General features: G+C 34.3%; 1 protein-coding gene across 1 annotated transcript; it reads left to right on the top strand.

Moving 5' to 3' along the window:
- Positions 1–2,977: 2,977 nt before the first annotated feature.
- On the top strand, positions 2,978–22,838 carry LOC105193203 (probable nuclear hormone receptor HR3). The gene is given in 11 exon segments (XM_039454350.1): positions 2,978–5,990; positions 6,070–6,128; positions 6,760–7,137; positions 7,677–7,904; positions 14,398–14,563; positions 15,589–15,815; positions 18,373–18,479; positions 18,482–18,803; positions 21,225–21,497; positions 21,968–22,192; positions 22,579–22,838. Coding segments are annotated over 9 exon segments (1,974 nt in total). The 5' UTR covers positions 2,978–5,990; positions 6,070–6,128; positions 6,760–6,971.
- The last annotated feature ends 1,223 nt before the right edge of the window (positions 22,839–24,061 follow it).

The following is a 24,061-nucleotide window of genomic DNA, read 5'->3' as shown; positions in this document are numbered from 1 at the left end:
GAGAGGGAGAGAGAATAATTGCTGTATTTAATTTGGAAACAGTTATATCTATCTTCAGTTACAATATATTTTCCTATTATATCAGAATGGAAAATGTCACACATCACATTTTGATTCATGAAATCAAATTAATGTTATATCTTTTGCCATCAAATTAATACAATTAATGTAAACCATATTATCCATTTCAAATACGTAGTATTCTTTTAGAGGAAAGCTAAAATTACGTCTTGATATATACGACAAGTTTTTATGCCCTTTCACATTTCTACGTTCTCTTCTGCTTATGTTCTTCATTGGTGAAATGGGTTAACAAGAGTAACCATTTAGTCATCACGATCTGCGTCGTCAAAATCTCGGCGTATCGCCTACGATCGTTCGCCAAACAATGCGCGTCGCTCGTACGACGGATAATAGTCCGAGAGTCGTTGAACCTCGCGAGCTTTCCGAGATGACGCGCGACACACGCGCGAACGTATTGCTATACCGCGGTTACAGCATTACGAGCGGACTTGGCACGAATTACGCGTTCGACATTTATTATGCCGCTCGGAAACGCCTGTCTTAAAGTTCGTCGTCTCGGGACCGGTCAGAAGTGACGTCAGCCTGAGCGTCGCGTGAATGCGAGCGAACGAGCGAGCGAGCGAGTGAGCGACGACGTTAACCCTTTGCACTCAGGCGTATCTACATTACGTTCGAGTCATTACGCAGCCTAGTATGAAAAATATTTATATCTTTGCCAGATGTATGACTCAACGGTCGTATAAATTAAGCCTGCACAGACGTGTAACGAACGAAATTGTTAATTGCATTAACCATTTCGATAATTAATCATCTGCGAATTATTAATGAAGTTTCAGAGCGGTTGAATGGTAATATCAAATTTCTTTTAAAATTTAATAGAAGAGTGTTATTGAATTATTTACAAGTCTTTTAATGCACGAAAATATTCATAATAATAATGGCGATGTAAAAGAATAACGATCTCTTTCGATGGTATCCAAGATTTATAACGCTATGAGATTTATAATAAAACGTACTGTACTAATAAAAAAAATCTGTACTATTAGTGACGTTACGTATCCAGGATCAATAATATCAAAATCTCGATTCATCACGGATTTATAATATCAAAAACTCACGATATTAAAAACAGATTTAGATTGATTCAAACAGAAAAAAAGAGATTGATTGAGTGATGGAAGCGAGTGAAAGAGATCCAAATTATGTATATGTATATATATAATTTATACCAAAATTTTATTGTGTACTGAATATAAATTTATAGCATCAAAATATTCCGATTTTACATGATGAACCAAACAAGAAGTAGTGTAACGATAATCACTGAGACCTATGTCTCGCTTATTTATTAAAGTAGGAGAACTATGTAAACCCACGGATCAGTATGCGCAGCCACCAGCGCGTGTTTCGTTATAAAAATCGGCTTATCTGCTCTATCTACGGTATCGCTAATCTGACACGCTGAGTTCTACGCTAGAAGAGGCGGACTGAAGACTATAACGACAACGACAACGACGACGACGACTACGACGTTGACGACGACGACGCCTTGCAACCGCCAACTCGTGTGCATACATATCGTCGTCGCGCGAATATTTATTTGCGAAACGTATTTATAGAGTATTACGCGGCGCAGGTTGGCAACCTCGTGCACGGTTATGCAATAAATGAACGAAGGAGCGAAAGGGACACGGTGAGGGCGAGGGGGCTAGTGGAGGAAATCGCTCGAAGTGAGCGGCGAGTGCGAGAAGGGAGGGGCAGGGAGGCGAGCGAGGACAATGAGGAACGATGAAGGAGGGGAGAGTGAACACAGTGAGGGACTGAAGAGAGAAGGAAGGAGTAAAATGGCGTGGAAAGAACGGCGCGCGCGCGCGGTGGGGAGATGGATAAAACCGGCGCGTGTTCAGGAAAGAACAGAGGGAGAGTGAGAGAGAGAGCCAGAAAATATGAGAGAAAAATGAGGGGAAAAGAGGATGCATACAAGGACGGAGCATCGAATAAAGGGTGGGACGACTGTGATGTGAACGTAAACGGAAAGGAACGAAGGGATGAAATCAGATAATGATGTCAACAGGGAAAGCATGTATAATATATAAGAGAGGGAATCATAGAGATAAAATCTCATCCTTTTCTTACATTTATTTTACCAAAGTGCGAAAACAATAGCCGTAAAGAGAATCAGCTGATAGAATGGAGCCAATTCTCTTTTAAGAAAATAATTAAATCTTTGATACTTGTCATTTGTTATCATAAATGTACGGGTTAATTATTAATAAATTATTAATTAGGTACCTATACAATTTTAAATAACTATTTTTTTACTGAAATTTTATTAAACTTGTTATATTTCATACAACTTGTTATTTAAGAATACTTCAATAAAGTTATATTAAAATAAAAACTCCTTTGTTTCATTACATTAAATTGAAATGTCAAAGATCTTCAATTTTTTAATTAACAATTTAATTGTTAAAAAGAATATAAAAAATTCTACATTTGTACATCATTTCAATTGTCATTAAGGAAAAGTCGACTCTGAATACTTAAAGATATGCTATCTTTATCTTCTATCAGTTTCGTTAGCAAATTTCCCAGCCGCTTCAAAAAACGAAAATTGGGACTTCCATCCCCACCACCAAATCCCCAAATTACGCGAGCCGAGAGCCGCGCTTCCTATGTAGGAAACACGATACGCGCATGCATTTAGGTAGCACGCCAGTGACCTTAACAAGGCGCACTAATAAAGCAAACGCATCGCACGAGTCGAGATCGGAAAGCGCGCGCTACGCGCTCGTAATCCAGCCGGCGCGGCTCTCGGCCGTTTCCGATGACGATCGGTCGTCACCGGCAACGTTCGCCGACAATCGCGAATCTCCGCGTTGCGAGGGGGCGGTGGGGACCGCGGCGTTGACGGGTGCGGGAAGAGGGGCGAAGGGAGCAAAGGGTGAGGCACTCGGCCATCATCAGCGGAGGCGCGCAGTTCAGTGACCCGCCGCATCGTCGCGTGATGAAGGGGGGGCGCGGGGAGTTCTGACATATTGTGAGATGCCAGCCCGCTAACGCCGGTCCTCGAAAAACACCTCGTTCCATCTCACTCTCTCTCTTTCTGTCGTTACCTCCTTTCTCCTTCCTTTAGTTCTTGCTCTATCTCTGTTCTTCTCATTGACATTTTTCTCTGTCTTTCTCTCATTTGTGAGGCGCGCGCGCGTGCACGCGGGCGTACACGCACTCTCTCTCCTTCCTCGTCCGACACGTTACCGCCGCCTTGGCTCGTCAAAATCCCCAAAATATTCGTACCGCCAGTGGTGGACTTTCCGCGAGTTTTTCCGGCTGCGCGCGCGCGAGCGACGAGGTCGGTGTTCTCCTCGCGAGAGAAAGAGAAAAGTGAGAAGGACAGAAAGAGAGAGAGAGAGAGAGAGAGAGAGAGAGAACGCAGTCGCGCCGCGTGTACGCTCGTTCTCTGTTCGTCGCGCTCATATACGCTCCGGATGTCTCCCGAAATTCTCGATCGACCAAAGAAATCTGAGGAGTGTGGCCGCGAGTGTTCCCACGCCGACCGTGCGACGCGTATTAACATTACGCAGACCTTTTCTCGCTTTTCTCTTCATTTTCCCCTTTCCCTCCTGCTCCGTTAGTTCCGTTCTCTATTTATCATCGCACTAGTTTCTCCGTGACAACCTCCGGGATTTCCTCGTCGTCTCCTCTCGTCTAGACACGCAACTGTCAAACGGAAGTTTCGCCGCGTCCGAGTGAATCGTTTTATCGACGAGAATCAATTCGCGAAGGCACTTGCTGTCTTGTCTCTCGCTCACCGTCTCTTCTTCCGTTCTGCTCGGCGCGTGAAAATCATCTCGCGAATCTACGCAAGTGATATACTGTCTGTACTGTGTGTACGCGTGTACATGTGAAACGTATTGAACGGAAACGCGGAGTGCGAGCGACTTGCACACGGCTGGAAAGACTCCAGGTGGAAAATCACGAGGAGGAGCACAAAGCGCGTGTATACTCGTGATCCCATGACTTTTCTGTCGCGCTTGCGCGTGATTAGAGATTCACGCTGTTCGTATCGCGTCAATTATACGTATCATTACACACGAATGTGGACGAAATTGTTCGTCTTGATTATGTGAACAAGATCCTGAAGAAAATAAGATTTCACCTCACGATGGGAAGTTCATATTTAGCAATATTTACGAATTCTATGCGCATAATGGAACATGAAGCTGTTTGTACTTCTTTATTACATCAATAATGTGGTGTAACATACACAAATTTTTATTTTTAAGTTTCCGAGAGATTTTATTTTTGAGATTTTGCTTAAATTAATTATCAAACATTATAATTTTACATTTAGTGGGTCGGAAAGATTTCAGAAATATAGTAATTGTTTTGGAATGTTACTAAAAGTATATCCTATTTGTCTAAACTATTGTCTTCTCGTTCCAACACAAGTATATAACAACAATTTTTGCGGAAGATAAGTATAACTTACAGAAAAATTTCTTATGCAAGGCGCTATTGCGTCTTTTTACATATTTGGACTTATTATGAATAAACGTAGCAATCGTAATAATGAAGAAAATTAAAATGAAAATAATTGGTTAGCGATAGACAATAGTAACAACAGTCAAAAAAATGTAGATACGCTATTTTTGTGACTACTAAAATATTGTTTATGCCATATGAAATTTATAACTGCATCATATAACTGCATCATATAACAGTATCTTCTAAAATATTAGGTTTTATTGTCAGTTATACAGTTAAATTTTATAATAAGTATGATTGGCCTTAACATAAATTGGCGCCACAGAAAAATTTTTTTTCTAAATTTCACAACAGTTCAAATATAAATTCTGTCTCTATTATTTAAATTGGTGAAGTACTAAACATACGCGATACCATAATATTTGCTAATCATTTATCTACCTTAATTATTTGGCAGTCAAAAAATTGTAGCTGTACTTGCAAGTCTATTTGTTTGAGTGAATATAGACAATATTTTATATATGTATATTTATACATAATTTCTGATTTATGATTGCGTTAAATATTCATAAAAATTATTTATATATGAATATCAAAGAAAAAAAGGAATGATGCTACGCACTATGGAACACAATTATGTTCTTGTATAAAATATGTTTAATTTAGAAAAAAAAAAATTAGAATTGCTGTTATAAAAGATAATTTGAACAAAAGTGCCCGACGCATAAACTCTTATCCAAAATTACAATAAAAAGCTTTTTTCTACGATATTAGTGGTCATTGTAGAAAATGAGATTGACGAAGCAAGTCAAAGATAATGAAGCAAAATGATAAGATGTAAAATGTTTTGAAAGACAATATAAAAAAGTTATTTTTAAACATTCACAGATAACATTACGCTGTAAAAAATATAAAATTTTAATTACGTTCTGTTTTTTATCAGACATACTGTTTGTTTTATTGAACGTAGTAATTGAAATCAATGTCTCATACGTGAACGTTATTCTAGTTCTATTGTGCAGAGCCAGTGATTTATTATCAATCACTAAGAAATCTCATCATAAATTGCAACAATACATCGACGTGGCGTACGAGGAAGGCGACGTTTCGATTTCGGGAGTTCCGGGTATAGCGCCTGTCCGCCGTTGCCGATGCACGCTGCGCTCTCCGCATGACGCACGTCGAAGATGCGAGCGTGCCGGGTGACTGTACTCTGGGTTCATCGTTCTCGGTTATGTAATGTTCGGCCGCGTATGTATGGTGCAAGCGCCTCGACGTTCTGCTCGTGGCGCTAGAGTTGCCGGACGAGAGAAGCGCACTCGGGCGATATAGCCGGACAGAAGACCGGCCGCGCACCGAATCCTCGTTTCCGTGCACGCACACGCGCACGTGCGAACAATCGCGTCTCCGAGCCACCCTGCTCACACTTTTTTGCAACACGAAGCTGCTTTTGCATCGGACTTTTTCTAGCCTCTAAGGTTTGCCTACTGAGAGAGCTCAATTTATCGAAATTTAACTTTTTCACCTCGAAAATCACCGTTTCATTTTTTCGAAAAGTTGAAGGGATAACTACCGAGTTACGAGTGAAGAGCTTATAGGTTTCTTTACTTAAATATGTGAGTGACATATGCTTTATGATAATATACCATATACAGAATAACATTTATGAATCCATTCTTTAATAAGTCAAGAATAAAGGTTAACAAGAATTTTTATAATTCTTAATTAATTACTAGATCTAAAAAAAAATTTTCTAGATTACAACGTAATAAAGATATATGTCGAGTCGTGCAGTTCATACCAGTGCTTACTAGAAATCGAATTAAATTGTGATAGCACAGTACGTGTTTGAATACTATTATCTTTGTTAGCGTCGATAAGAAAAGAGTTTGATTCGAACCCTAGCAGATAAAGAAAATGATAGATTAGAAGTATAGTACAGTAGTATAGATTAGAAAACAATTTAGATTTTTTGAGGCTCATAAATTTGTTTAAGAACTTGATTTTTCACAAAATAGAGTTTAATGAAAGTTTCTTTAACTTAATTTTTTTTAATTTAAAATTCATTACATTTCTTTTGCAATAATATTTTTATAATTTAAAAATAAGGAAATAATTTAGTTACGAATGCAATTTAATTTCAAAACATCCAATAATAAATTTAATCTTTAAATAATTCCACGTCACTTTGTATTATAATTAAATACTGTTACTTATTTAAAAAACAATTCAATGAACACATTTTAGAAGTGGCTGCGTACTTTTGTGCAATACACGTGGAGCATATCGTGAAAATAAATGGTGTGCATTTAAGACAAAGACTTAATTAAAGACTAATTAAGGACGTCCATTCCACGGACGACCGATTTTGATCGTAATCACGCGCGTGGATCTTAAGGAACGAGCCGGTTTTGTCCCCACGATAGATCGTAAATGAAACCAGCAAGAAAGACCCGTAAATGGAGGGAAGTCTGTCAGGATTTGGCGGGCCTACATGGGGTGCCGACAGTACGAGTCCTCAGCCGGCGGAAAAACCGAGATCGAGAGAGAGATCCGCGCAGCCTCTCTCCGGAGCTGGCAACGCGATCCTCGATGATCGTAGACTGCAAGCTAATTCAATACGAGGTAGAATTATTGAAACGGAAATATGTATAATGTAAGAGATATATAATCGCGTTGTAAGTAAATTATTAATATAATCTCGATTATTTACAACGTAACTTGATTGAAATGTGAGATGTTTAATTTCTTGATGTAAAGAAAGGATTATTATTACGCTATAAAATATTATATTTATCACAATTTTAATTCTAAACTATAAGAATTCCGTAGAATTATTTACAATTTTTTTATATTATGAGTGCGAGAAAGATGCTTCATAATACATTTGTAATGATTGTTCTGTTTACATTTGTAAACAGAGAATCAAGTTTCATAATTTCATGGAAATCTTTGAAGCGATGAAATTTGAGATGTATTGTGAAGAAGAAGGAAGTAACTTGTCTGTTAATACATCACTAGGTATATGTGTACACGAATGAGCCTTTTAAAGCTTGATGAAGTACTGGAAGTAAAAGTAAAAGAGTTATAAAGCGAGAGAAGATTTCGCAAGACATCGTGATAGGAGCTTATAATTGAGGTGCTCGTTTCTTTTATGGTTGCAGCCCAGATCGAGATAATCCCGTGCAAGGTATGCGGGGACAAGAGCAGCGGCGTGCATTACGGCGTGATCACCTGCGAGGGCTGCAAGGGCTTCTTCAGGCGGTCGCAGTCGTCGGTCGTCAACTATCAATGTCCGCGGAACAAGAATTGTGTGGTCGACCGTGTAAACAGAAACCGGTGCCAGTACTGTCGGTTGCAAAAGTGCCTACGCCTCGGCATGTCAAGAGATGGTGAGTGCTTTCGACTGCTCCAACCTTTCGTCACCTTCTTTCAGAAAGACGAATTACTCTTGTCACTCGGCGGGATTCTCGCGGTGGGAAGACGTAGAGCTTTATATCTTCGCCACATTATTCACACGCATTATTCTTAAAAGAATATATGCTTCGCATTTGGTATTGTGTCATTCTTAAATTTTGTACACAAAACACTTTTGCGTCACAAACAACATGGCATCTATATGCGACAAGATTATAAATGTCTTGGTTTATAAGAGAAAATTAATATATACATAAAAAAAATTAATTGTAATTGGCTTAATAATCGAAAAACTTATAAATTAATTAAATCTCAAAACGATCAAAAGTAGTATTTGTGTATCGGACATGCGGTAACTTATATATCTCATAATCGCAGTTTGTCAGTATCATACAAACAAGCGCGATATAGTTCTACGGGATCGGCGCGGAATAGTGACTAGCTCAGCGTCATATAAACTCTTTAAAAAGCCTCTTTGTTCGAAGGACTATCTCGCGGAGACTATATTGCGACATGCATGACTCGAACAGCACCGATGCTCGATATGTACTTGATACGCAGATAATAATGTAATGCAAGCGAATGATACAACGGAGAAAAATTGTAAAATCTACTGAATTGTATTTATCTGACGTTATGTATTTGACGTAAAATTATCATACTTTTATTTATTTAAAACTAATTCAAATATAGTCTGAATACATCAAAGTTTTCTTTCGAAAAATTTAGCATTTCATTGCATTATCTTCTAGTTTTCAAATTGTTGACAAGTTAAATATTGAGCACACAAATCAGTTAATAATAATTCTTAGTAATGAATTGCGTAACGTACCGTGCACTAAATGATGCAAAATCGATTGTTTCGCATGAAAAATTAAAGAAACGTCAGTGGATGACGAAGGCAGCTATATGCATACCGATTGCAGCAAGACGCTACGCGTGCCAACCCGGGGTGCACGACCCCTTATCAGAATCCGTCTCTCCTCCTCGCGACGAGTCATCGCTGTACTTTATCGGAGCGAGCCACGAACTGTCTTCAGTGCGTTAAACCGCCGCTGTCCGAAGCCTATTCTCGAAGACGAGTGCGATATTAATAGACAAGGCCGTCAAGACGAAACGAGAGACGGAAGATACCTCGTGGGTGGATGGATAAAGCCTATCGGGACTGGGAAGCCGGTCGGAAACATGATAATAGTGGTCCTAGACCCGAATGAAGTCTTATATAGTTGATTTTTTTCATTGATTGACAAAAGTTTTTTTTTTACAATTTAAGTACCAAAAATGACATATAATTTATGATAATTGCAGTATTTTTATATATAATTACATATTCATATACTTAATTATAAGATAATTTTACTATAACCTTCGTAACAGAAAAATTTAATATTAGAATATATTTTGTATATAGAAACAGTTATTTAATTTTTTTATTTATATCATGGTATATATATTTCTAAATTTTCTGTAACTTCATAGATCCGGATAGAATTATCATAATATAAATATGACAGTTCGTGATTTATCTCAAGAATTGCATGTAAAAAATTCCAAGGAAAACGGATTCAAGGCTGACTTTTGAAAAATACATAACTATTAAAAAAAAAAATAAACGTTTTAAAAATGGCATATAATTGTTTTGCATAATTTTGTGTTTTAAGTGGCTTTTTTGTAACAATAATAAATGATATCATAAAATTAAAGTTTTATAATAATTTATTTTAATTGATTGACGAGAAAAATGGCATCATTCGCTGCGTACAGTGACGTATCGAGTGGATAAATGTTCACATGCATTGAAGATTGGTTATTCCGGCAGGCATGTATCGAGAAGACGATGAACCGGATTCTTATCAATATACACGAATACAGTAATAGACCGTTGACATATCATGCGATTATCGCGACAGATACATACAGCATTTTAAACAAAATATACGTATATAAAAGAGCCGAATTTTATTTCGCATTGTATTATAGATATGAATTAGATATATAATAATAGAAATTATCTTAATACGGATTCTTTAGAATATTTGAGAAGTAGAAATTAAAAGACTAACTAGACATTACTATTAACTAAATATTATGTTTTAATTAATGTGAAGCGTATCTCCATATAACAAAGATAGGTAACACTAATTAAAAATTTTAATAATGTAATTAGCACCAAAAAAATTTTTAATTAAAAATGGAAAAATGTTTTTAGATACTTTTTAAACCATTTTTCATTTTTTTTGTTACATTTCAAACATTGTTTTTTTTCTCTTTTTTTTTAATATATTGTGAAACAAAATATACTGCATTAATGGAGCAAATTTATTTCATTCTTCGATCTCATGTCGTTGAGCTTCTCTACATCGCTCGATAAATAAACCCGATCTGACTCGCAGAGGAGCGGCATAAATTTTATATGCGTCAGTTATTTTTGTTGTGCTGTGATTGTTACTTCCGTGAATCTAAATCGAGCGTTGAACGATCAAAGATCTTAGAAATGTTACGGATTACATTTGACATCACAATATACATATATAGAGTTGTTAATAAAAAATAGCTGAATCATGAATTATAAATAATATAAAAGAAAATAGAATATTATGCATATTATATGAATAATATTTATTTACAATCTATCAAAAAATCTTTGTTTCAGTACCTATAAGATGCTAATTTAACTTTTACTATAAATTTCATATATGTGTAGTTATGCTATTGATTTCAAAATTTAATCATGAGTTTTTTTAAATTTTAGTGATGTCTCGGTAATTAAAAATTTTATATTAAATTTTGGAAAATTAAAACAAATATAGTTATAAAATAATATTTTATTAATGAAAATGATGGAAACAATATATATATTTGTAAAAAAGTTGATCTTTTTTTACTTAAAAGTTATATATTTTTTTAGATCTTATCACTAGCAAATTAGTTTTCTATATACTGTATACATATTTAAATTAAACACAATTTATGTTACATATTTTATTCACTTTATTAATTATGCATTTTATTTTTTATTTTTATTACGAATAATTGCGCAAAATCAAATGAGCATAAACGTGAAACGTCTTGTTTTACACGGGTCAGATGATATTTAGCCGCGATATTCGGGCCCAACCACAGTTTCCTGCTTTTCGATGGCCAATTATCAGGCGCGGTTTTTTATCTAACTACGAATAAATAACATCACACAAGTCACAAACCTGATGCATTAAAATTATTCACCTTACAAGGACATAATGTGTGAACAGATAATCGATAAAATATGACAATTGTATAATTTATAAGTCGTGTAATTTACAAGTCATACAGCTGAAAATGCTAATTTTAATGATATGATGTCTTGATTTTAGAATAGAATCATTTATAACAGTTACAAATTTGTTGACAATTAATCAAATTTAATAGCATTTCTCACGCGAAGAATTGTATTTGTATTGAGTTCAAGTGAAAAGATTATTTATTATAATAACATATGCTTCTCCAATACTTTCAACGCTTGAAAATAATATTAACTCTTTCATTATAATTTCTTTGCATTTTGAAAAGAATTATGGAATTATAGAAAATTAGAATTTAAAATATCAACTTTTACTATTAATAGATACTGCATGCATTTAAAATAACTTTTGAAAAGTAATTATAATACCGACACATATACATCCCAAATGTATGTTGGTGATAATTAAATACGGTTTAATTAATTAAATTTAATTAATCGAATAATTAATTAAAACGCACCATATTTACTAGAGATGTGTTTTATTGCTTTTATTATCGGATGCATCGCTTTAAATCCATACGCATTTGAAATTTACTCAAATTATACCAGTTTCGTTTCCGCTTACTAAATGATATAAAAAACGCTTGGAACATATTCACAGACTTTCCTTTTAACAAGAACTCGGGCTGAAAGGATTAAGCTAGGATTCAATAACGGGGTCCGTCTCAGCGCGCGTTTCAGATTCAGTGTATCGCTTTATTTACCCTCCGGCGCGATAAGCTGCAAATACATCCTTTCCACTCAACGTGTGAGCGCGCGCGCGCTCGCGCACGTACACAGAATGCCAGAAAGTGCATCGTAAGCTACCGGTTGGTGCATACTCTTCCTGTTGCCATCTCTGTCTCTGTCTCCTTCCTTTTCTCTCTGTCTCGTTCTCTTGTTCATGCTTTATCCACGTTCGGTCGATCACCCTCCGCTTCCTCTCTCTTCTCCTCGTCGTGTCTCTTCATGATAGCTGTTCGGTTAGCCGCTGACATCGCTATACCCCTTATCAACCCCTCCCTTCCCCCCCTTTGTCATTCGAGCCTTCGACTACCCTTGTGACACGCATGCGCGTAACTACACACCTATATAAAGAAATGCACTGATATTGCATTCAAAGTGATCAAAAACTTTTTTTAGTCTGATTAGGTATTATCGAAAGAAAAATTTAAACGATCGCTTTGTCTTGGTTCAAGAATATTTTTCTTAATTCAAGATAGAAGAATTTTTGAGTTAGATAAATTAATAGGAATGTTGTATCAAACAGACTTAGCCTTTATCCCTTATTCTGAAAAAATGCGCAATAAAACGTAATTTAAAGAAACATTTTTTTAATTAAAAGATTAAAAAATTTATTTTCAAAAAAATATTTAGATTTTTAAATTTAAATAAAGTTTTATCTTCACATTTGTCAAATTCAATCTTAGAATACTGCTACTCATATTTTTCTAACGTTAATATTATTCTGGGTAAAAATTCATCTACGTAATTAAAAATTTTTTAGATATTTAATCTATTTTACAGCTTGCAAAATATTAGAATAACTAAACTAACTTTATTTTTAGAAAATTTTATTAAATATTATTTTAAACTTATATCAAATTTTAACAACAAAAATTATATTAAACTTGAATTAGCGTGTGAAAATTAGTACTCAAAATTCATCCACAGTAACACTCTAAGATTAAGATAAAAAACAGAAAAAGGTTAATAGTAATAATCTTTCAATCTTAAATACGCGCGAATGTAAAATATCAGTTTTATAAATTGCTACCAAAAAAGATCAAACCTTGGAAATTGAGGTTAAAATCGCTCTCATCAGAATACGAAGGGGATGATCAAGCACGATTCGGTTCCCGATGATCGTCGATTAGACACAGTAGTAATATATAAGGTGACATATCAATTTGTTCCGTACAGTAAAATTTTTCAACTAATATAATTATATTTTTGTGGGAGCTATCTTTCATTTTATTAAACTTTTAGTATTAAATATTCCGATAATAAATTATTCAATAAAAAAATTGTCTAAATAAAATTCACCTAAAATTAACTGAAAAAAATATATATTTCTCGAATTTAATTCATAAAAAAACTCATATTTTTTTTATTATTTTTGAAAAAAATGTCATGATTTTTATTTGAAAAATATCAAAATGGCAAAAAAGTACATTATGCAAAATATGAGCACGAAGTTACAGATACTCTGAATAACGTGTTACGCTTTCGGAACGAAGTACATGCGTTTGCCCGAGCTATAGTTTGTGCGTGTGACGTCATCGGGTGGGTGCGTCGCGGCCAGACGATGATAGCGTCGCCGAAGAAGACGAGGAGGACGCGGCGAGGCTCTTCCGCGTTCCTCGCCGAGCCTTCTTCGCGGCGAGGAAGGGACCGACCGACCGACCGGTCGACCGAGCGGCCGCCGCGACGGTGGGACGAGAATCGCGTGCGACTTGATCTCAATCGATCCTCGTAATGCCCGTTAGATTTTATCGCCTCGCGACGAATCATCGCGTCGATAGTCGTCTCTAATCTGATTTCTATAATTGTTCGTAATTGTCGCTAATGAATTCGTAAAAATGAAGAGAAAAAAGCGAAAGACGAAGAGACGATCGAAGAAGAGCGTTTAGCACTTTTCAATTATACATATATTCTGCTTTATCTGTAAGCTGCACTAGAAATCGGAATAAAATTTTTATATCGCCCGTATAACTTTGTATAATAAATAAGTAAGATTGAGTCGATATATACAAGGTTATGGTAAGCAATTTATGCGCAATATAGAGCTGCTTTTATGAAGTGCATTAAAGAGTTAAATCGTGCGTTATATGTGGAAAAGTTTTAGAATTCTGAAATCTATATTCGAAATTCATATTTTACGAGGTACACTCTCTCACAATATAATTTAAGTTAATTGAAGTGGAAGGACGAATAAAAAAAAAGATTGATTTTATTGCCATTTCGCTGGAGCAATTTTGCGTTGTTTAACATAGGAATGTGAAATAATAAAAAAATTTTGTAATGTTTTTTGAAAAGACACTTTTTCTAGTATATTTTAATTTAAACGTGATTATATTGTCAAATTACTTGTTTGGTTAATATATTAACCAAACAAATAATTTTTTTTATATTGATTTGTTATATTGATTGATTATTTTAATGAGCCGATATAATCTTGATAAAAATCTTGATTTTGTTCAAAGCCGTTAAATTTGGGCGCATGTCGAAGAAACAACGGGAAAAGGTTGAAGATGAGGTCAGATTCCACAGGGCGCAAATGAGGGCGGCCTCGGAGACGGCGCCGGACAGCAGCGTATTCGAACATCAGACGCCGAGCAGTTCGGATCAACATCATCCTTATAATGGCGGGTAAGTATAGCTAAAAATTTTTATTGAAATAGACGAGCGCCATCAGTTGAGCTTGCTACATTTCTTTGAAAAACGTCCTGCGTTTTATTAAATCAAATTTATTCGTAGTACTCTACATAGAAAATTAATTCGCTTACTCAATTCGCTTATAGAAATTTAATACTGGCAAATTGATCAGTGATTAAATATTTATTTTGAATATTAAAAGCACCAATATTAATGCTTTTAATATTCAAAATACGTAATTAATCACTGGCCAATTTAATACTGCTGGTATTAAACTTCTGTAAGGGTTATAAAAAGCATGCAAGCTTAATGTAGCTATCATTGTCGCGATATAGAGTTAAGAATATACAGTCCCTGCAAAGTAAATAAAACTTGGAAATGTGTTTAATATTCACACTTCAAATAAATTATACCTATACATATGAAAGTTGTGTGAATAAGATTATATTTTTATTTGACATTTTTATAGTTTATAATTATTTTTTGTTATTAAAAATTAAATTATTTTTTACAATATTAAGAAAAATCTTAATTTTTTTGTTTAAATACTTCAAGTATTCAAGATGATTTATACAAAATTTTATTGGGATTATTTAGTTATTTTGTAAATCAATAAATAAATAATTAAGTTTTGTTTATTTTACGGAACTGATCTCTGCATCGCAATGAAACTTTACATAAGTCATCTTGAATATTCAAAGTACCTAAATAAAAATTTCAGATTTTTTTCATTATTTTTTTATTTCATTATCAATTATATTCTCGTTAGAGCACATGTCTATTTCTTATAGAAATAATTTTTGTATCCAGATAGAAGAACGCCGCTAAAGTTTTTCTACTACTTTCAAATGCGATCTGTAATTTTTTTCATAGTTTTTTTTTAATATTTCGAAAAATATCCTATACATCCTTAAAAATAGACATTATGGAATAACGCGTCCTACTTACTTCTTTGCGATTAACTTACGCTTTTCGTGAACAAACGCGACTCACGTGGACCTATCGTTTGTCCTCGGCAGGTACACTTACGGCGGTAGCGAATACACGTCGTCAGGTCCCGGTACCGGCAGTTACACGAATTACAATCATCAGGCGATGACGAATTACGAGCTTAGCGCCGACTACGTCGACAGCACGACGACCTACGACCCCAGACCGACGCAGACGCAGGTCGCGGACACCGTTGCACCCGACACACCCTCGGCCGTCACCGCTACCGGGGTGCTTCCCAGCGTGGTCACTACCGGTAAGTAGTGCTTCATTCGTAATTTCTGGCACATGGACTCATTAATTTCGGCACGATGCATAATCATACACCATCAAATGAGATAAATAGTATCGTGACATATTATTATTGATTGATAACATATATAATTGGAATGTAGATAGAAAAAAATCATATAATAAAGAAATAATATAGAAATAATGTAGAAAGAAGAAATCATATAATAAAAATGATATAAATTTTTCTTTATCATCAAGAAATAGAGATTGAAAAAGAAAATTCGTATACAATCTAAAATGCGTATGTAAATAATTTCTCAAAATTATCATTATTTTGCCTAATTACAAACAAATATAGCGATATATATATATATATATATATATATATATATATATATGTATGTATGTATGTATGTATATGTATATAATGATTTTATAATATCAATTAATATAAAAATATGTATATACATATAACAATGTTTTTTATTAATTGTTAATATACATATTAAAAAAGTTTATCAAATTGTTATGAAGTAACGATAAATAGTTTTTTAGATTCTTAAATTTTAAGAGAATCTTAAATTGGTTTAATTACAAAAAGATTTAATGAAGAAAGTTATGCAGTTATAAGAAAACAGATGTTTATCAAATTTTTATATAAAAAATATATATCAAATTATTAAAATTTATTAAAGAATTGATGATAATTCTGGAACGCATAATCTAATTTTTTATGTCTCTTTTTTGCAAATAAATAGTAAGTTTTTAATAACAAAATATCTTGTATAAGTAAATTATAAATTTTCAATGCACAAGTTAACCTCTTTTTTGACGTATTAATCTTTTGCATTTTAAATTATTTCAAAGATACATAAAAAATAAGAATAAGTAAAAGGCTAATGAGAGTACCGCGCGGCTATTTTTTGTGCAAAGTGAATTCATGTTTGATGGTAAATCACTGCTTTAAATCTTTTTTTTTTTTCAATTTGTAAGATACGATGTAAAACATCGCATACATTTATAAGGAGATCAAGCCATTTCCTTTATCTACATATACGGTGGAAAAGTTGCACTTTGGGTCCGATAAACCGTTAGTGACACAATCAGTTGCATATCACGCGACACTTTCATTAACCTTTTATTTATTCTTATTTTGTTAAATCTCGAAAGTCTTTTACTAAATTGTCATACATAAAAATATTATTTGATATAAAAATTAACGTAGAAATTTTAATAAAGCAATAGAATTAACAATATGATAATTTCTATAAAACTTTAATATAATTCTTTTATTTCATAAATAATGTTTTCAGCATAAATTTATCTTGAGGCAATGAATAAAATTGGATTATGCAAGAGATAAAATTTGTATGAGTGTATTACATAAAAGATCATTTTAATAAGTGCCCGCTAAATTAGAATTGTAATCTTGTAAGCGCAACTGTTAAGTTCTCGCTTCGTAACCGGCACGCTAAATGCATTCCGGAGCACTGTCATTAACCCGGAGTTAATTGCGTTCGCGTCTTTAATGTCACCAGAGTTACTTCCATCTCACGTCCTTGTCATCGATAATGATTTCTCAGGCAAAACCGCAAATATTCTTCGTATTCTATTGCGCGATAGATTGTTTTTGCAGTATTGACATAAATATTTTCTTCACAATTTTTGTTTTAATGTACATTTATATTGATTATATTCTTCTAATTCATATACTTTATTACATATCGACTATTTATTTGATATATAATTTATTCAAGTACGCGTATAAATCTTGCATGCTAGGAATTACGTCTCGTATTTCCGGCCGCAAAATCGATTATGTTCATTTTCGGGTTGACTTAGGTTTAATCAACTAAGTTGCAAGGTATAGTTTCATTGAGATCGATTAAAACTACCTTCGATTTAATATATGATGACAAAATATTGCGTAGGAGTGAAATAGATCAATGATGTATACAATCAGGTGATGTTTATTATTTGCGTCGAAGAGAACACACACACACACACACACACACACACACACACACACACACACACACACAAAGAATGAATCTGAAATTTGGAAACTATCATTAATTATCAACTATAAAAAATATTTTTTTTTTTAATTTTGTGATAGTCATAAAATTCATAAAAGATTCATAAAAGACTTTGCGTTTCAAAAATATCAAGAGTTTATAAAAAACAATTTTTAAATAGTGATATTATTAAAACTTGTTTTTTGCTTATAAGGCATTAGTTTTATACGTGAATTGATAACATAATATCAAATAATGGATTTGTTTTTATATACTTCACGATTTAATGTAAAAATTTAGTATCATGTACGAATGTAAAATTTTTCCAATGAATGTTGTGTAACATAATATAAACATAATTTTCTTGAGGTGTTTTTAATAAAAGGAAAGTAAAATGGGCTCATGTACACAACGTACACACGTGCACACATTCTGGTTCGTCTAGGCATAAGATAGGCCCTGCATAGGACTCATTCACAGAACTGAAATATTTAGACCTATTCGGTTCAACCCTCGAGACCAATTCAAGCCCTCGTGAACTTTGACTTTTCGGCACATCAGGGAAGTCTCTGTCCGCCTCGACGACCGGGAGCGGCGCAGGGGGTGGCGGTACTGGTGGCGGAGGAGGCGGCGGCGGCAGCGGCGGCGGCGGCGGCGGTGGTAGTGGTAAGGTGGTGGTAACGGTGGTGGCGGTACTGGTAGCGGTAATGGTAGTGGTAGCGGCAGCGGCGGCGGCGGCGGTGGTGGTTCCGCCGCGGCCGCCGGCGGGACTGCCGGGGGTGGAGGCGGCGGCGGTGGCAGCGGCTCCCTGAGCGGCGGCGGAATCGTCGCCGTGAAGCAGGAGACCACCGTCGAACTCGCCGGCCTGGGCCACGGCTCGTACACGATGGTTGACTCGACGACCTTCCTTAGCGGACAGCAGCAAAGGGTCAGCAACCCATCTGAAGATGACGAAGTGCCGAGTCTGCCCAGTATGTCCCATGCGATGAGATGTGAGGTTTACGTTTGTGTCCCTTTGCATGCCCTCATCCCCTAGCTCACTCGCACGATCCCTTGCAGGGAAGTTCTGGAAGACCAACGAAATTATGTAGAGAAATATCGTGACAAAGTTTTTTTATACAGAACGCTTTATCCTACGGACATTCTGGGAACGTCGTTACGTATTTGGAACGTATTAACGTTTTTAGGACGTCGTTTGAGGTCCATGCTGTTTAGATTCATTTCAGTTTAATATAGATTAATTAATTTTTTGTTCAAATTTATTTTAATAAATCTTTTTAAGTTTGTATCTCCTTTTCTGACGAAAAATATTTCACACATAACATGGGTATATCAATTGTATCAATTTTTAGCTCTTTACCTTTATTCACAGCTTATAAAGAAAATTAATACTAAACTTATACATGAATGTAAATACACACACATTTATATGTATATTTTTTTTCTTTTAAAATAAATGAACCGTAATGCTTATATATATATTACATTGTAATATCTTTAAATAATTTAATATAATGGTGAAGCAAAACTATTATATTATAATATAGAATCTTGAGAAAAGGCGATTTGCCAACGAAATTCATTAATCAACATGGAAACTAGTCCAGCCTCATGAAAAATTCATAAAGAATTATTCAAAAATGGAAATTACTTGCTCTTTTATGTTACACGGTACGACGCTATCTACTTGCTGACGCGATAAAATTATTATAAACGTTTTAGTGTATTTAATTAAATAGTAAAATGTTGGTCTCTCTAAAGCTTCATCGTAAGTGTTTGCATTACGCATGTTATTTTGAATGTTTATTTTATTTATATAACGTTTATTAATATGAAATATGTTCTTCTACGTGTTATCGTTTTTTTATGGCTGCATTCCCGAAAAGATTGTAGAATCTGGCATTTATTAATTTTAGTATAACTATTTTTTTTATCTTTTTTGTACGAGAATAATTTATAAACTCTACAAACTTTTATGTGGAATTCTATGTTCTAATATATGTCTGCTTTTATTAATTTCACATGTCAGGATTATACAAAATTACGTAAAATATGGAGTTTATTTAATCCTTTTTACATTTGTTTTTTGTAACTGCAGTTTTTGTTTTAAAGTGGTGTTTCAATTCATAGTATGTATGTACAAAATATAGGTATATAAGTGGATATATATATATATATATTTTTTTTTTTTTAATAAAATATGTTTTTCCACTTTACTGTATACAAGTTTTTATTTATTTATATATAAATATATGTATATATATTTATTTATTTGCATTATACTATATTTTATTTAATCACAGTTAATCACTTTTACGAAAAAAATACATTCAACTAAGCGTTAGTGGTCCGAAATGACACTCAAATTGAGTGTTAACTCTCAAATAAATCTTCCACTTGAGGATTAACACTCAATTTGAGGGTCATTTCGAACCACCAACACCCAGTTGAATGTATTTTTCCGCAAAGGCAATATCTAGCAGATTTAAGTACATACACGAAATTTTATCGCCCAAACACTTCTTTCGCATGAATTTGTCTTTTTGCAACTTAACAATTTATCCATTAAAAAAAATCCTGTTGTTTAAATTGTTTCCATTATTGTATCCTTATTTTATTGTTCTTGTAAAAAAAAATTGTTTTATAAGAAATCATTTCTTTGTGTGTAAACGTAAGAATATAATTCTCCATAAAAAAGTTTACAAAAAACAAATTGTATGAGATGACTACATAAAGATAGTTATAACAACAATGAGCTCAATGTACGGTGTCCCAAAAAGATCACATTTCCTCTTCAAAACGGATTCTTTGGAACATTCTAAAAAAAAATCTTAATACGAAAATATCGAGGGTAATAGTTTTCAAATTATTTGCAATTAAAGTTTACAAATCACAGCTGACATTTTGCGCGCTCAAACATGGTGACATGATAAGGGGTAAAGGTACCATAAGAGTACCTCTTGACCTTGAAGTTGTCATATAAATATGCAGTGAAATTTTTATCGATATACTTATTACCATAAAAGTTCTTATCATATGAGCATGAATTTATTTTGATAGTTAATCCAACGACTATCGCAATGTCTTGTTATTGAATTGATATTTAGTTAAAAACATAAATTATTCATATGTAATGTACAAATATGTTTCCTATAGAAATAATTTCTTAATAAAAATGTCCCTCGACATTTTCGTATTAGAATTTTTTCTTAGAATGTTCCAAAGAATTCGCTCTTAAGAGAAAATATGAGCTTTTTGGGATACTGTGTATATGAATCGTACGATTTGAAATCTGTTTAAGATCTCTTTTATTCACCGAATAAAGTTTCCATGTTTTTATCACCACTATTTTTTATACATATCTATCGTGTAAGGAGCTTCTTACGAGCGGAACATTCGCCGGACTTTCGCAGATCCGGCACAGATCAGCGAGCTTCTCTCGAAAACGATAGCGGATGCGCACGCAAGGACATGTCTGGTATCGACGGAACAGATCTTGGAGTCCTTCCGAAAGCCCACCGACATCTCCAGAATGATCTACTACAAGAACATGGCGCATGAGCAGCTCTGGTTGGAGTGCGCCCAAAAATTGACCACCGTTATCCAGCAGATCATCGAGTTCGCCAAAATGGTCCCTGGATTCATGAAGCTCTCGCAGGACGACCAGATTGTTTTATTAAAGGCCGGTACGTAACTACATCGGCATAATCACAGTTTCTCCCTTACCAGCGATAAAACTTTATTACTCTTTTGCGTGCTCTTGCGCGCGATTTGACTGTAAATTTTAAGAATGTAATCTGAAGATTAATTATTCTATTTTTAATTCTTAAGTGGAGCAGGTAAGTAGCTGCATGATATCCAACGCAGTCACCAATGATTTTATTCTTCTTCTCATTAATATATTTTTATTAAAAAATAATAAAGAGTCTTTGGAAAATTTGGCAATTTTCTTTAAACGTTAATAAATTATAATATTGATATATATATATATATATATATATATATATATATAGATATAGTTGAATACACATAATCATTTCTTGTTACATTAGAATGGGGAAGACATTAGTTGGTTTTTTTAAAAGACTTAGATAAGAAAAAATGAAAAAGTATGCAGTTGAAATATCTATGTTAATATTTTGCTAAAATGTAATAGGTTCCTTCGAGTTGGCTGTGCTACGAATGAGCAGGTACCTCGATCTCCAGCAAAACTGCGTCCTATACGGCGACACCTTGCTACCGCAGGATGCGTTTTATACGACGGATACGGCGGAAATGAAGCTTGTTTCCTGCGTGTTCGAACTGGCCAGAAGCATCGCCGAACTGAAGCTCACTGAAACCGAGTTGGCGCTCTATAGCGCGGCTGTTCTACTTAGCCCTGGTGAGTGATACAAACATACAGGGTGTCGCGTGAGCCCTAGATAAAATTTTTAATAAAAAGAACATTTATGGTTTATTATATGTCATTAATCTTTAATGTCTCAACGTTTGCGCTTATATTTGCCTTAGTATTACGAATATATATGAATACATATTTTGTCAACATTATTTGCTATATTAAAAATGAAAGAAAATAGTTTTCTCTAAAATAATTTATAGAAATGTTTGACTTTTTGATAAAAATTTTTTCGGCACGAGAGAGTCTGTAAAGTTAATTGAAGTCTATGAGTTAGAAGAGATTGACAGGGTGAAAAAAATATCATATTTTTATCTTCACCGTTATTCAAGTAGCACCCTAGTTGCACTGACTTATTGTATCTTGTGCAGATCGACCGGGACTGAAGTGCCTGGGAGATATCAATAGGCTGTCGCAGGCGGTGATCAGAGCGTTGAGGTCGGAACTGGATCGGAACCACGTGACGCCAATCAAGGGCGACGTGACCGTGTGCGACGCGATTCTCGCGAAGATACCGCAATTACGGGAGATCTCGTTGCTACACATGGACGCGTTGGCGAAGTTCAAGCGGTCGCAACCGCACCTCGAGTTCCCGGCCCTTCACAAGGAGCTCTTCAGCGTCGATAGCTGAACGAGCGACGCGGCGCGGAACGTCGTCCCGGCGCTGCCGAGCAGACAGGAGCGCGAGTAGCGTCCCGGACCTTGCTCGGTCAAGGTGAGTTCGACCATCCCGGAAGAGAAATATCCGACGATCTCGTGGCTCGGGGGACCGGAAGTGGCGACGCTTCCTAGGAAGAATCCGCGAGCCGGCTCGAATGAGAACGATCTCGATAACGAAAAATGAGGTAACACGAGTGTTGTCAACAGATCGATCGGTCCGTATCGTCGTGAAAATGATTAAGAAAAGATTGTTGCTTGTGTCGAGAACAACGAGGCAGAGGCAACGCGAATTCAGGCAGTTGTTTACGTTAACTTCGCGAGTCTTTGGATCGGAGATTCATGCTTTTTTAAGATGACTATTTTTAAGATTTGTGGGAAGACAGGTACTCGGAGAAGCGAGGAACAATGTTAGAACGGTTATTTGCATTTTATGATTTAGAGTGGAATCGTAGTTAACTCAAATTGAACACTAAATATGGCTTTACAATTTTCAGTTCATAATTATGATTTGTGATCTTTATATTAGATGAATAAATTACATTTAAATATCATATATATATATATATATATATATATATATATATATATATATATATATATATATATAATAAATGCGAACTATACAGTAAGTTTGTACACGTAATGGTTAAATAGAAAGTCATTTAAAATAATTTAAAATTGGTTGGCATTGTTTTATTTTAAAAAATGCACAAAAGTGATAAAAACAGTGCAAATAATAAAAATTGTAAAATTACATAAAAATTTTAGTTGTTTAAAAATTAATAATTAGGATTCTAAAATTAATTGATAAGTATTAAAAAAAATCACTGTTATAAAAAATTTATAAATACATAAAGCTAAAAGTGACATGTTTTAAAATCCAAAAAAACTATTTAGAAACATTTTTAAAGATTGATATTTTAAATACAAAAAAAAATATATTACATACGTTTTTTTTTTATTTTATTAAAATTAAATTTGAATACAATTGCATTAAAATACAAGCGGGCTTGTATTGAAAAATTAATTATGTAATCAAGGATGAAAAAGATAAATAAGAGCCATTGTAAATGTTAGTACGAAAAGAAGATCAACTACTTCAACTTAAAAGAAATGATAATGATGAGGAATATGTTTCAATTTTCTATATTTATTTTATATTATATTTATTTTATTATTGTATAAAATTATTGC

Source organism: Solenopsis invicta, chromosome 10 (assembly GCF_016802725.1).
Source record: "Solenopsis invicta isolate M01_SB chromosome 10, UNIL_Sinv_3.0, whole genome shotgun sequence".
Lineage (NCBI taxonomy): Eukaryota > Metazoa > Arthropoda > Insecta > Hymenoptera > Formicidae > Solenopsis > Solenopsis invicta.
The sequence above is the reverse complement of the archived record's forward strand: the minus strand, read 5'-3'. Positions and strand labels throughout refer to the sequence as shown.